This window comes from Aythya marila (assembly GCF_965140915.1).
Source record: "Aythya marila genome assembly, chromosome: 1".
NCBI lineage: Eukaryota > Metazoa > Chordata > Aves > Anseriformes > Anatidae > Aythya > Aythya marila.
In genome coordinates this window covers 20,194,251-20,209,771 of record NC_139042.1, presented here as the reverse complement: position 1 = coordinate 20,209,771, position 15,521 = coordinate 20,194,251, and the positions used below count along the sequence as shown (strand labels likewise).

Here is a 15,521-nt window from a genome sequence, read left to right as displayed (position 1 = left end):
CTGCTTCATTGAAGCAAAGAATGCATTTATTTCCTGGAACATGTAGAGGCGAGCTTCCCAAGCTCCACGTGGAATGGTATCCCGCCCCCGCTCCTGCTAACCCAAGCTCACCAGTGCTCCTTGTTTTATGCCATGAAGAACAGCAGAAGAAATCCTGAAAAACTGAGTAAGAACTGACTTAGGTTGGACATACTTTTTATATTAGAGGCACAAGAAGGAAACGCACAGGAAGTGGAAGCAGGGACGTGTGGCCTGGGAAGAGCCCAGGGATGCTGTCCGGGTGTGCAAGGATGGGGTCAGGAAAGCCCAGGGACAGATTGAACCGAACTTGGCATGGGATGCAAACAACATGAGAACGTATTCTACAAAGACGTTGCTCAGAAAAGAAAGGCCAAGGAGAGTTCACCCGCTCTGACAGACGAGAAGGTAGAACTGGTAATGACAGATGTGGAGAAGGCTGAGGTACTGGACAGGTTCGTTGCCTCAGTCTTGACTGACAGTCAGGCTTCCCATGTCTCTCAAGTTCCTGAACCTCTAGGTGGTGGCTGGGGGAGCAAAGTCCCTCCCACTGTAAGCAAAGAGCAGGTTTGAGACCACCTGAAGGAACTGAACAGGTACAAGTCTGTGGGGCCCAATGCCATGCATCCCAGGGTCCTGAGGGAACTGACTGATGGAGTTGCCAAGCCTCTCCCCATCATAGCTGAAAAGCCCTGGCAGTCAGGTGAAGTCCCAGGTGACTGGAAAAAGGGAAACAGCACTCCCAGTTTTTAAAAGGGTAGAAATGAGAACCCAAGGGAACTACAGATTGGTGAGCCCCACCTCTGTGCCTCAAAGGGTCACGGAACAGATCCTTCCGGAAGCAATGTCAAGGGAACACGCAGGACAAGGAGGTAATCTGACACAGGCAGCATGGCTTCACCAAGGGCAAATGGTACCTGGCCAATCTAGAGGCCTTCTGTGATGGAGTGACTGCATCCATCAACAAGGGAAGACCAACCAGCGTCACCTACCTGGACTTCTGCAAGGCCTTTGACGCTGTCCCATGTGACATCCTGATCTCCAGATTGGAGAGAGATGGACTTGATGGGTGGACCATTCAGTGGATAAGGAATTGGCTTGAAGGTCACACCAGACAGTTGTGGCGAATGGCTCTATGTCCAGGTGGAGTCTAGTAATGAGTGGTATCCTTCAGGGGTCTGTCTCGGGACCAGTGCTGTTTAGTATCTTTATTAGTGACAGACAGTGGGTTCGAGTGCACCCTCAACAAGTTTGCAGATGACACCAAGCTGAGTGGTGCAGTTGATAACACCAAAAGGAAGGGATGCCATCCAGAGGGACCTGGCTTGACAAGTGGGCCTGTGTGAACCTAATGAGATTCAACAAGTTCAAGTGCAAGGTGTTGCATCTAGGTGGGGGCAATTCCAGACATGAGCACAGACTGGGTGAGAGCAGCCCTGTGGAGAAGGACCTGGGGGATCTGGTGGACAAAAGGCCCAACACGAGCCAGCAGTGCGTGCCTGCAGCCCAGAAGGCCAACTGCGTCCTGGGCTGCACCAACAGAGGGGTGGGCAGCAGGTGGAGGGAGGGGATTGAGCCCCTCTGCTCTGCCCTGGTGAGGCCCCACCTGGAGTGCTGCATCCAGGGCTGGGGCCCCCAGCACAGGAAGGACGTGGGGCTGTTGCAGTGGGTCTAGAGGAGGACCATGAGGTCAGAGGGCTGGAACACCTCTCATAGGAAGAAAGGCTGAGAGAGCTGGGGATGTTCAGCCTGGAGAAGAGAAGGATCCCAGGAGACCTCATCGTGTCCTTTCAGTACTTGAAGGGGGCTTATAAAAAGATGGAGAAAGGTTTTTCTCAGACAGATACTGATAGGACAAAGGGGAATGGTTTTTAAACTAAAATGACTAGATGTTAGGAGGAAATGCTTCACTCAGAGGGTGGTGAGGAACAGGTTGCCCAGAGAAGCTGTGGATGCCTCATCCCTGGAGCTGTTCAAGGCCATGCTGGACAAGGCCCTGGGCAAGCTGATCTAGTGGTTTGTTTTGAACTGAACAGAACAACAGGAAACACTTGTAGGAATAGTTGACAGAGCCAAGCTAAGCTGATTAAAATTAAAACAATGCAATCATCTGCCATCCTCTTATGACTAAAAGGGGGGAGGAGGGGGATACGCAGAGGGTATGGCTCATTATGATTTTTTGCCTATTCACTACTACAGATTAGCTGAAAACATAATGCTTGCTTAAAGAAAGTAATATCTTTGGAAAATCTTCTGCAGCCTTTCATACATCTCTCCTTCAGTTTGCCAGCACATGTGTTTTAGGTTTAACAAACTCATTAGATTTAAAAATAACTTTAAGAAGGTAGGGTTTTTTTTTTTTTTTTTAATATTATTAAATATTCAGTCTAGTTTACTGAGCAATTTCATGAACAGTTTCAGAGTAATCACTGGGACAGCACAACACTGGCCTGAACAGGCAGGAGGGAGAACTCCGCAAGCCTGAATCGCTGTTGAGAAAAGAAAGCATCAAACCACATCTACATCAGTGTTTCTCTGCTGCGCAGACACCAGTTTTGGACAAACTATACTGCCTAGATTTCAGAAGTTACACCTGTGATTGACTGGATTTTCACTCTACTTCCCAGTTTAAAATTACTCCTTTTCTGTCATTCAGCTGAGACTTAATGTCTACTGCTGAGCAAAACATCTTCGGTTTAGAAAGGAAATATAAATAGTAATTTAAAAACATGCTTTCATTTCTAATCTAATGTTTAGAAGCTACCCCATGTATGGGATTGGTATTTACAGTTTATTTACCTGAACTAAGCAAATTAAAGTATAACTATCATTGTGTATTTAAATTTCTGACATCCCAAAATACACATAAGTCATTGCCTCCCCTTTAAAGTTTACACAAAGGTGATAGCAATTCTCCTGGCCTCTAATACTCTTTACTTGCTCATTATAGAACCCTTTCAACTTTGCCTTTAGCAACTCACAAACTCATTTTTTCATGAGTAAATATTTAAACCAGATCTGTTTTAAAACGTCTGCAGAAAGAAAGAAGATAAAAGCAAGTACTCAGATTTATAGCTAGCTGGGTAATAATCAACTGCTCCTAGTGCTGAAAGGACTTCATCCATGCCTCAGATTTAACACAAACCTTTAGTGCAGGCAGGGGGCTGCGAGCCTTTGTGTTCTTTTGGTAATGTTCTTAAGCAAATAAAAATTTGCCACACACCTCACAGGACAATTAATTCACTGAAACAGGACATTTAAGTTTTTCCTTTTAATGTGTAATGACAAATATTAGTGCAGCTAACTCGTATTTCTGTTTCACAGTGGAAAGAAAGAAGGATAAGAAAGGTAGAAAATTAGAACTTCGCCTGCTGATAATTCAGAGCTTAGCCCATACACCTAATGGCTTGTCTTTATTTAACCTCAGTTAATGTAATCTTAAATATTTTAACTATCAAAATATATTCATTACCAAAATAAACAACACCTTCGGTGTTAAGTGGGAAAAACTTACTTTCACACACTTATTTTTTACTTCCTTGTAGAAGCATGCTTTCTGTTTAGTCTTGAAACAGAGGTATTTCCCCCATTTGGTGGGGAATGTTAAGTAAAGCTTTCATAAACAGGTTTTAGTTCATTTACTGACCACTCTAGGAATAACTTCTGAGGCTGCTCTGAGGAAGGCAAATACATTTGCCTTTCTTTTTGCACTAGCACAAAACAGAAATTAAAATTAACATGATGGCATCAGGACTGGACTCAATCAAGTGGTATGACCTGTCACCTGATGACAAACCTGTCATATAAGGGAGCCTTCTAATAACCATGCTACACTTGCTTAGATGTATTCACAAAATGATTTACTAACAAGAAAACAAGCTGTTAAAAGAATCATTCATTAACACGACTAATTTTTGCCAAGCTCTCACACTAAAGGAGAAAACATTCTAAAGCAAAAAAAAAAAAAAAAAAAAAAAAAAAGTTAATTCATCTTCAACAAGAGGTGAGAAACACTTACAGTGAGGTTCATAGGGAGGAGGGGGATCGCCACAAGGAACACACTCCATATCTTGAAAGCCTCCAAGCTTGGTCTTCCTATAAAAGCTAGAAGACAAAGGAATAATTCATAAAGACAAAACTGTATTTTTCCTCCAAAAAGTAACCATGTGCTTGAACATTATGTCAAAGTACTCTATAATCGCAAACTTCTGACAGGCTGTGTCCTGATGCAATAACAGAAAATACAAGTACTATGTAAAGTAGACATTAATTACTAAGTACAGAAATAAAATTCTAAATCTGTTCGTCCACATTCATAACGACTCTAATCTTACATTCAAAACTCTCCCTAACCAAACAAGATATGTCAAGGTAGTTATCACCACCAACAGAATACAATGAATCAGCCAGTGCTTTCTAGTCAAGATCCCTAATATCCTCCACTTCAGAGAAGGGAAAAAAAAAAAAAAAAAAATCACTCAAACTGGTTAATTAATGTACTCATACAGGAGGTTATCCAAAAAAAAAAATAATAAAGTTTTACCATGCTGTGTAACAAAATCTTCAGAAAAAAATGATTTTGATCTATTCAGCGGATGACAAAACAGTAAAATGCCTTTTTGGAATTATATTTTAACAAACCAACTATCCTTCTCTGGCTTCTCCTTCTCCACCATGAAGACCTTTACCACCAACCAAAATCACACTGTGTATGCAAAATCACAGCATGCATGCAAATTAAGGAAGTCACCACATGAGTCTCAATCTACATTATCCAATACTCCATGTTGTTTTCATGTTCTCACTTGCTATCTAGAATTTATGAAGTTCACACTGAAGTCCTTCAAGGTATGAAAAAATTGCTTTTGGAAGCAGAAGTATCAGTCAGATGATTCATAAAAATAGCAGCAATGGAAGGCCACAGGTAAACAGTAGAATAAAACTCTAAAGCAATGAAACGCACCAGCTACTCATTCCTAAACAAATTAATGCAAAAATGATGTTAAAATCCCTAAGGACAGATCCCTCATATCCAAGGACAGATTTTATTCCAAAGACCCTTCAAGAACGTTACTGCTGAGGTTATGTTTGAAGCTTTTTGACTTCAGTGACAGGAAGAAGGCTGCACACATAAACCAAGCATTAAGAGTAGCATCAAATGAAAAAGAATTTTCTGACATTCTTTAGAGTCTTATATCTCAAGTTTGTATTAGAGTATGACATCAAAGAACTTATCTAAAATACCTTCCTAATCAAGTAGGTCTGGCATTTGCTCAACTAGTCATTAGTACTGAGATAGGATCAGATGTGGTCTGTTCAAGTAGAGTATGTGAATTACGTGTTTTCTGTAGTGGCACATTAAGTGAAAGGTACTAACTCTACTTGCGTTAGATTTTTAATACTGCAACTGCCAGTATATGGCAGCATATGCCAGTAATATGGCAGCATACGACTGCTAAAATATGAAGACTGTACCAGCTAAAGCAAGCAATTTTCCAGTTGCCCTAGAAATTCATTCTAACAACATGCCTAGAAACAGCTTCACAGACTTTAAGACTGAAGGGCTATGATCATTTACTCTGAATGAAACGTGTTAATAATTGTTTGTAGCTGACATGGTCACTGCATCATTTTGAAACTGAAAAACAGGAAATAGCACGTTGGAAGACAATGCAAAACAGATACGATTACTGAGAGATGAAACATTAGCTGAACTATTTTGTTTGGCTAGGTGCATATTCCACTCTCTTCGGCAGCATCTTAGCTGATGGCCAGGTATGAGTGGTGCCATGTTCCACACAGTTTTGCTCCCGATAAGGTCCAGACTAGATGACCTGTAACTCCCCTAACCACGTTTCCAACTTTTCTGCCAGTAAAAGCAGGTTGTGTCAACAGCTGTCAGCTCAACATATATATAGACCAGAATACTGAGAAGCACACCCAAGGTCCCACCATTTAGATTTATCCCAAATTCATGTTTTATTCTGGCTTCCTTTTTCCTTCCTTTCTTGCGTTGCAAAAATAGTTTATATTTACACAACGAAGTTCTTTTGTTTAGCTATCAACTAAGCCCTAAAATACATATAAATTAACATGCAATAAGAACGTAATTAATCACGTGGCCTTAAGCGGTATCAGACACCATTGTCAGTAATATCTAATTCCTAGGGCTGTAGCCTTAAATTGACTTGAAAGCTAGTTACCGAAGTTTTACTAATTGTTTTTAAATGAAAAGACCTCACTTTTGGCTCAAGAGGAGAGAATTAACTGTAGGAGCTTCAACAGTATTCAGGTAGTTGATAGCTGGTATTATAATAATTATAAAAATAAATAGCTGTGATATTATCTATCTATCTATCTATATAGATAGATAGATATATACACACCCACACACACGGGGGGGGGGGGAGATAAATGCATGAACTCTTAAGCATTTCTGAAATAAATACATTGGAATTATAAAGGCTGTTACAATTTCAAATCCATTCTCACAACCTACACTTTTCAACTATACTACCAACCCATAGTTCAAAAAAGGCATCAGAAATATCTTTTAACGAAGTCACGGCAGATATTTATAATCGTGGAACTTGACACAATGTAAAGAATTTGAGATCTTACAACTTAATACTACAAATGGAGAAGATTAGAAACAGAAACATGGGATGACTGGATCAAACAAACTAAGCACAGCTTTTGATTTATAACACAGTAGTTTCAGTGAGTCTCCACACTGTTATAATTTGTTCCAAAATATTTCCTTCAGATCCATTATTTTCAGCCAGGATCGTGCTCTATGAATTTACCAAAATGGTGACAGAAATTCAGGAACATGAACCAGTCATGACTTTTAACCTAAAAATATATGTGTATGAGAATTATTATGCACTGATGCAAGGAGACAGAAAAAAGCAAGTAAGCAATGGGATCAGTCTTCAAGAAGGTAACTGTGTATGTTATAACGAACTAAGCATTTTGAAACAATGAAATAACTCACAAGTAACACTCAATATTTGTTTTTACTCAGGTATTGTATAGATAATTCTCTAATAGGTAGGTAGTTATCTGACTATTTGGATAGATGGGATACTTAAGATAGTAATTCCGCAATTGGTTGCTCAGATGATATAGGAAATTACTGGCAAAGCCAAGATTAGAACACGATACCTTCTTTCAGACATAAAGGACCTATCCAAACATTCACCTGGAAAACATCAATATTAGTGCAAGTTAGTTTTGAATTTGTTCAAGTCTCATCTCCAGAAATGGCCTTACCCGGGTAAACAGTCTCCGCATAGTGCATTGCTGGTGGCAGAACAGTTGGCCTTCTGAAACCGGTTAACTAGCGCACAATCCAGACAAGGCTTGCACTTCTGAAAGCCCCAGTCTTCCTTGAATCTGTTTGGCCTGCATGTCATGCACTGTGCATCCTCCCCATATCCAAAGCCGCATTCCTGTAGGGATTAACAAGCAACAGCAAGCTATTCAGTCACTGAGAGCGTGAACAAGAAGAGAATGCTGGGATAAAATGAAGACCTAGCGTAATCATTACTGAGAGTAGGTCTTTCTAGAGACAAAAGCCATCCTTTCAGCAAGTTCAAATGTGTCTTCCACTGCTAATAATCTCCCTTACTTCTATAAGTAATACTTAGTCATCCACTTTATTCAAGAAACCACTGTGTATTTGAATGATAAAGGGCTTCGAGGACTCCCACAGTTTCATTATTACTAGCTTATGGTAGAATTATTGAGCTGTCTGTTTTTTAATTAGGTCAGTCATGTGAAAGTGCAGAAACTGGGACAAGTGAAGTATAAAGGCACTTACTCAGTTACAAATACAGCAAAGAAGCACTTTGATATTAAGGTTCATAGCTAAGGCGAATAAAGTTAATTGCCAAATAGAGTGCACTGATCTTCAAAGGCTTAGAATTTCTGTTACCAAATAAAACAGAGATGGTTAATGAGATGTTGCTGAGCCACTAGGAATTTCAGAAAAATCAAGCCGCTTCAGTTCTAACAGCTCTTAACCTGTTGGCAAAGTAATAGCTCTAGGAATCAGAGGGATGCATGCTATTTTACTATAGAAGTAATATTGTTATGGGTGGTTATTTATCCCCAGATTTAATTATTTTAAGAAATTCTTTCCATTCATTTGCAAAAGGACATCTAATACAACTGACAGGCTGCAAAGAGAACCACTGTATCCAACAGTCCCCAAGAGTTTGAGGGATTGGATTCTGTAAACTGATTATCAAGAGCTATCAATTAATTTAATTTTTGACACTTTTTTTTTTTTAGAAAGAGATATCAGGTTACTAGGAGCTGTTACATACTTTTCTCATTCAAATATCCTATTAATTTTTAGCAGTACTTAAACTGGAGGCATTAGGGACACACCACATCATGTTAACAGGAATCTGTCAAGTTGCTGGGAAGGCCTTCTTGGGAAGGGAGTAGGTGGGAAAGACAACACAAGGACCTCTTTCTACCACATGCTGTCTTAGTGGAAGTACAGGGTGTCTTCCCAAGGGAAAATCTGCAAGAATTCTTCAACTGGGGCAACTTAACAAGGTTTCCACCAGTTTCCTTCACAACATATCCAAGTTCCATGCATGCAAATATTTTTTTTCCCCCCATCAAAATCATCCACCTAAGCAAACCTGCTGCTGTAAAAGGTTTTGTTTGTACTTGACAAATGTTTTCTGGATTCTCCAAGGCTTTGCCTTGAGAAACCATCTATGAAACAATCTGTGATGGATTCAGCTGATATGCTTTTAGTGCCTCAGATATATGATAAAGTATCAGAAATAAGCAAATTCTTGAGATGCATTTTACTAGACATACTAAGAATTTGCTATTTTTTTACGTTAAAAAATATATATTTACTATCCTCTGAAGGAGAATAAATACTCAAGCACACAGATAATTAGCAATTCTAAGAAAACAACTGCAAATATACATTAAAAATACTCCTGTTCCTTCATCTCTAGACCCATGAACTGAATAGCACATATTGGAGGAAAGCTTAGAATAAATTTTAACTTCTAGCTTTTTTTTTTTTAAGCTGAAATGTAATTTCTTGCTATTGACTATTATTTATACTAAGAAGCAAACCAACAAGTCCCTGCAGTTAGTGAACAAGAAAATCATATTAAACTTTTATATACTGTGCTGTGTGCTCCTCCTGGGTGATACTGCCCCTAATAAAGCTGGTATGCAAATGGCAACACAAATACTTCAAATTATTTTTAATTGACATCAGCCACTCAGCATTTTCCTACCATATTATTCCAATCTTCCTGGTGTCTGTTACGAACCGATGTCAAAACAACGGTGTGGTTCTAGCAGTTCTATTTTATGTTGTCTAAAAATGTCTTACACAATTTCATCCACATAATTGCAGGGCCTTACATGAAGGTTCACGCTTACCACTGAAGACTGGAACCAGACTAACTTCTGTTATGCCTTTTTTAAAAAATTCTAAGTATATAAACTTTTTCATTGAATCTCATTATTCCTTACCTTTTTTTTTTTTTTTTAAAGTGTCTGCTCTATAAACTTTCATCCAAATAGTAATGTTATATGCTATGTAATATAGCTCAAACTTCGTGTATTTGGATCTTTTGATAAATCACTTGGAAACAGTCCCTCCCAAGTCCTAGAAATTTTCAAATATAAGGCTTGAATTAACTTAATTATAAGTTTTCCTTTCCAGACTACCTTTGAAGTTTCTGATTAAAACCAAGCAAAAACCAGGAAATAAAGTTAAATGCTTTTTAACTCATTCACCCAAACTACTCAAGCTTGAGTAAGCTGTTTCTAGCTCTAACAGATCTCCTTTGCTATAGTTGGATATGTGGCCACATCTTAGTGGTCTTTTGTAATGCAGAGTGGTTTACTATTAAAGCAGTAAAATGGGGGATGCAATATAAAGAAGTCCTCTGCCCGAGGAATTTACCATCTCCAGCCTTGTCAAAGATAACACCCAGGTCTTTGCTGGGAATTCTGCAGATGTAATCCATAAGAACTGTAACCTTATGTATGTGAGCTTTATCTTCACATAATATTTGAGGTAGTTAACTGTCTGGCAGGTGCAAATAAATATTTAAGCTTGTAAACCCAGCAGAACTTCAAACGGATCTGTACCCATAATTAACCGCATTCCCCAAATTGAAAGATATTATTTAGATGATGGATTCAAACCCTTTGAATTTTGGGGCTTTATAATTTAGTAGTCCAGCAAAGATACAAACAATTGACTGTTCTTCTTTTATCAGTACATGTGCAAAACTGACGTGCATCAGTCTTCTTAGTGCTCTATTAACAAAGTTGTCAAGTTATACGGTGGATGATTTGGGAGCTGTTCAGTTCTCTCCTTATCCCTCCTACTGTCACACCCAGGTTTTGAAAAAAGTGCTGATCTCCTGTGGCACCTCACCTCAAGACTGCAGAAGAGAAACTTATAATCTCCATTAGCCAGATTTCAAAAAAATACATAAGTAGTTTTCATGCCAGAAATAAAGAGCAGGAAAATATAAACTATGTATCTTTTTGTGAAGCATGCTCTGAAGAACACTTAGCCCATTCTTCCTATTTCCCCTTTGCAATGCTACCATCATTGCTACCAGTAATATTAATGAAAAATTTCTCTTTCAAATGAAAAATTAATCTAGAAAACTGCAATAAAACTAAAAAAAAAAAAACTCAAAATTCAAAGGCACTTCTATTATATGGATTATAACAGATAGATATGGATTATAATATATGGATTATATTATACAGCTTTCACTGTCACAGTACCTTGATATCTCATTATCTTTAAAATGTGTATCCCTAGAACAACTTCGTTCAGAAGTAGGTTTTACTAAGGTAAAAAGTGAGATTACTGCTCAAGGCCACCTAGGCATCTGTAGTAAACTAACTCAACTCAAAACTTGGTTTCAGGCTAAAAAAGATTAAATGCATACAATCCAAGCATTTCTTAAAATACTACATTGGCAGCTTTAAACATTTTCTTTCAGTATACACTGCCCAGACACTGACTCAGAAGGAACAGAATCACAGCAGACTGACTATAAAGGGTAATGGAACTAAGTGGTATGGTTTTTCCTTAAAAGTTGAATGCAGCATAGAAAGTAAATTAACAGTAAATTAGATTTGAAACATTCTTTCAACTAAAATAACCTCTAATTTCATTTAAAAATTCTTTCAGGCATCATTAAGATTGCAATCTGTCAGTACTTTATACAGTTTGTTTCTAGTTCCACTGATTATTCTCAACCTACAAGAGTCCTTAGACTGCACAGTACTGAGGAGCTCCACTTAGGCCATCATGATTACACGAATACTTGGATATTCTCACAAAAAAAAACAACATTCCAGTTAAGACACTTTTCGTGGCCTTGTTAAATAGTGCACACTTTTGGCTTCCAGAAGTACCTTAGGGCTGCCGATCTGCCTCATCCAGACTCCAGTAATCAGCTGTGTCTGTCAACAGAAGTCACAGAGCAGGACAGGCTGCAACAGTGTGCTGCAAATGCAAGATCTGGCTCCTGTGGCAAAGTGTCAGAAAAGTTTCATGCTCAGTAAGATTTGACATGCCTACTGCACGCAGCTGCTCCAGCTTCCAGCAGATTGACCCTGAAACACGTGTTAGCCTCCGCTGTGCCGAGATAAGGCAGGCTTCTTCACAAGCAGCCCTCTTGCTTTCAAGTTACAGTCACTGCTGAGCACAGCAGCAGCTGCTCTCAGTAACACCACTGGGACAACATCAGATACAGCACACTGCCACATTTTCTTTGTGAGGACTGTGACATTCATGCGCAGCTTCAAACAGTACCTTTCTGCTTAATTCATAATTCCTTTCCTGAGCTGTGAAGCAGGTGTCCTTTACCTTCATCGCATTTCTGGCACAAGGAAGCAATGTATGATGCAAAGAATCACCTCGAGGTGCCTCCATCCCCATAAGCAACAATCTCCTGGTGACAGTACTTATCATCATGCATGTGGTGACAATGCTGGCTTAAGGCATTCTCTCCCTTTCATCTCTTCTTTTTCTTCCTCATCGTACACTGTCCTTCCTGATCTGTACTGACACAACTGATTATGAGGCTGGGCTGTATGATAATCTGATCATGAGAACGATCCGGGTTAAAAGTGATCGGTTCAATGATCTGTTTTCTAGTACACCTTAAAAAGCCGCTGCGTTGGCACAACTGCATGGCCAGGCAATGCGCTGCAGAATGGACTTACTGCTGCCACAACTGTCAGTTCAGTGCTCCTGAACTACAGGCTCGGGTGTCATCTGCTGACAAAACAATCCAGAATTCCACTTGAAGTTCTGAGTTGCAACATAAGCTTGATGAAGCTGAGACACAGATTGCTTTTTCATATGAAAATTAAAAAAAAAAATAAAAATTCATAAGAGCTACAAAGAGATTGAGAACATTTGTACAAACAAATTCTAGTGAAAAGACTGGAAGGACTCAAACCTTTCACTTCTGTATGGGGAAGTTTTCAGGAACTGGTTGTGCCTTACAGCAGCCAAAACTACTCCAGTTTGTTTCTGTGCTAGATGTGACTTCCATAAATTTGAGTCATGTATAAGGTTTGATTTCTACAGAGACAAATTACTGGTAAGATAGGATGAAAAAGACTGGCAGTTTGAAGCCACTTAAAGAACAAAAGATATTCAACCACTTGTGTAACCATATGAAGCTTTATTTTTTACTAAATGAGTGAAAAATGAAATAATGCAGAGCCACATGAAGTGAATTAATACAATCATTTTAGCCTCCCTCTCTAGAAGAAAGTACCCTTAGGAAAAAAAAAAAACAAAAACAACTCAAAAGCAAGATATTTCAGTGGTTCTAAGGCTTCATAAACATCCCACATTTCTAAGGATAGAAAAGGATACAGTGATTTTTAAGAATCAACAAATAGAAGTAAACAGAATGAGGGGAAAAAAAAGCTGATGTTTTCGTTCTCTTCCCCAACAATGGTAAATAACTGGTACAATAACAGCTTTCCTATGATTATAATATGTTACAAGTACTTTATAAAAATACAATCAACAGAAGCGATCAATGGATTTTAGTTCTAAGTTACGGTAATTCCTGACGTGCTCCCGTTAGAGTTCTAACAGTCGATAGGCAGTCAGAAAGGAAAAGCTGAAGGTATGCTATTTTTTCTTATTTTAAGGAACAATTACTTTTAAAACATTAATTTGATTTATTTTTTAAAGTTGAAAGTTAGGTTAAAATTTAACTTTTAACTTTGTAAACTTTTAACTAACACAATATAAGTGTGTCTGAAGTTGTTTATCTGTGCAGACAGGAACGTCAATCCAACAGACTGAGCACTAGTTCACAGCTAAAATTAAGCGCTGTTCAATAAAACTTTCCTGCAGTACAACAGGCAAGCTGATTTCTGTAAGAGTGCCCTATGTAAAAAATTAAGACAAAAGGATTTTGTTCTTCAAAAAGGGATTTTAAAGTGCTTATATACCGTAACAAAAAGTAACTGGATTTAATAGTTGTAACAATTGTATGTATACACACATATAAATGTATACGTGTATGTACATATACACACATCGTGCACAAGAGCAGTTTTGCCCTGCACACTTACCCATACTGTTACTGGAAATCTGTTACACCTGAGCATACCTGGTGACCTGGGAACAGACTGGACAGCCATCCAAGACCTGACTTGATTAGGTTTTAACCATACCTTACTTAAGTCACCTGTGCAGCTGGCAGTACACAACATTTACTTCCACTTAAGTGGAGTGACAACTATTGCCTGCTGACTTTACCAAGTTTTATAAATCCTTAATAAAAAATCCATGAAGTTCAAAAATAAAAGACATCACAATTAGGTGATAAATCAGCCCATTAATATTGATTTCTCTAATATTACATTCTCAGTTTTACAAAGGCAGAAGTAAGGAAGTATGTGCATGTGTGTACCTAAGCAATAAACTGGTTGCTGATCAATTCAGCAGTAATGTATTTGTTAAGGCATGGCATCAATCTGGAACCTGTCAATCACTTAAAACACTTTGGGAAAACAAAACTCAGATAAAAAACACACTGATAACACTGTTTCACTATATACTTAGATGTATATTATGCTCACACAACAGTGTATCTACTTTTATCTGTAAGACTTTTAAATACCAGCAGTCAATATTTGAAAGAAGAACAGCAGACATTTTTGATAACTACCAAGAAACTGTTATTAAAGTACAGCATAATTATACAATCACTTTCTCATATACCAAAACCCAAGCAAACACTCCCCCTACCCTGTGCTGCAAATTACTTCAAGTATATCCTTAAACCCCTTTTCCCCTTTGCATTCTGACCTTTGACTTTAAATTGTTCTTTCGAGCTGTAGTTCAGCAAGGCTACATTTCAGTAACAACCACAGGATAACATCTCTTGCTAAGATTCACTAAAAACTGTATGTATATTTCTAAAGGAAATTACGCTTCCATTCACATTTAGGTTTGAGCAAACCCTGTTTAATTATTTTAGTTATTATTGCAATGTGGTGGCAAAAAATAATAGTATGTGGAAGCTTGTTCATATCCAGGAGAAGTAATTGCTTACACATTGAAATCCAATTAAGCGTTCATGTTTTCAGAGAAACTAGTCCTAAGAATCAGAACTATCAGACTATAAACAAAAACAGTTACAATAAAAACATAATTTGAATAGTGTATTACTGCAAACTATAACCTTCCTATTATAGCACTTTACTTTTAATTAAAGAAAAGTTAAACAAGTAATTACTAAACGTATTAGTTTCTGTGCTTCTTTTCAACATGGCATTTAGGTAAGTATGCTGCATCAATGCTCATAGGACTGCAGCTATAAAATGCCATATTTACAAATGTGCCTCTGAATTAACCCCCCATCCCCAACCTTTCGTTCCTCAAATTCAAGACCAATCCAAAAAAAAAAACCCACCCCAAGCCAGCAAGCATCCAAACAAAAGCACAGCCATACCACTAGTCATCTTTAAACCACTACTTCAACAGTACTGTTTGTATGACTGCACCTTAACCAATACTGCCTAACACAGAAAGCAATCCTCACTAAAGTATGAAACTATTTCATTGAACATAAGCAACAAAGGGTGGAGAGATGGGAAAACTTGTCACTGTTCAATAAGATAGCCACCCTCCGCTGATTAATAAGCATCCTAATTTCAAGTAAATCTCTTCAAACCATCCACAAACCACAATACATTACTTCCGCTGTTTTCAGAGCTGAATATAGTAAGAAATGTAAAGAAAGCAAACTGAAATCTTCTTTTTCCCTGTTGTTTAAACAAGCACACACCAGATGCAGTGATGTTTCACATTAAAAAAAATCAAAAATAATATTCCAAATCCCCCTTAAATCTACATAACAGACTTGCCTACAAAGGCAACCCTGAAAATGAAATTTCACTGCCTCTACATAATAACCTAAATTCTACTTTCATCACTCTTT

At 38.2% G+C, this 15,521-nt stretch overlaps 1 protein-coding gene across 3 annotated transcripts in view; it reads right to left on the bottom strand.

The window, feature by feature from the left end:
- TNFRSF19 (TNF receptor superfamily member 19) overlaps positions 1 to 15,521 on the bottom strand; it is a 62,907-nt gene that overhangs the window by 31,535 nt on the left and 15,851 nt on the right. For all 3 annotated transcript variants that reach the window (XM_082784705.1, XM_082784706.1, XM_082784704.1), the window contains 2 exons: positions 7,294 to 7,472; positions 4,037 to 4,122 (listed from right to left, as the gene is read on the bottom strand). In XM_082784705.1, coding sequence (XP_082640831.1) covers positions 4,037 to 4,122; positions 7,294 to 7,472 — 265 coding nt within the window. The remainder of the gene's footprint in view (positions 1 to 4,036; positions 4,123 to 7,293; positions 7,473 to 15,521) is intronic.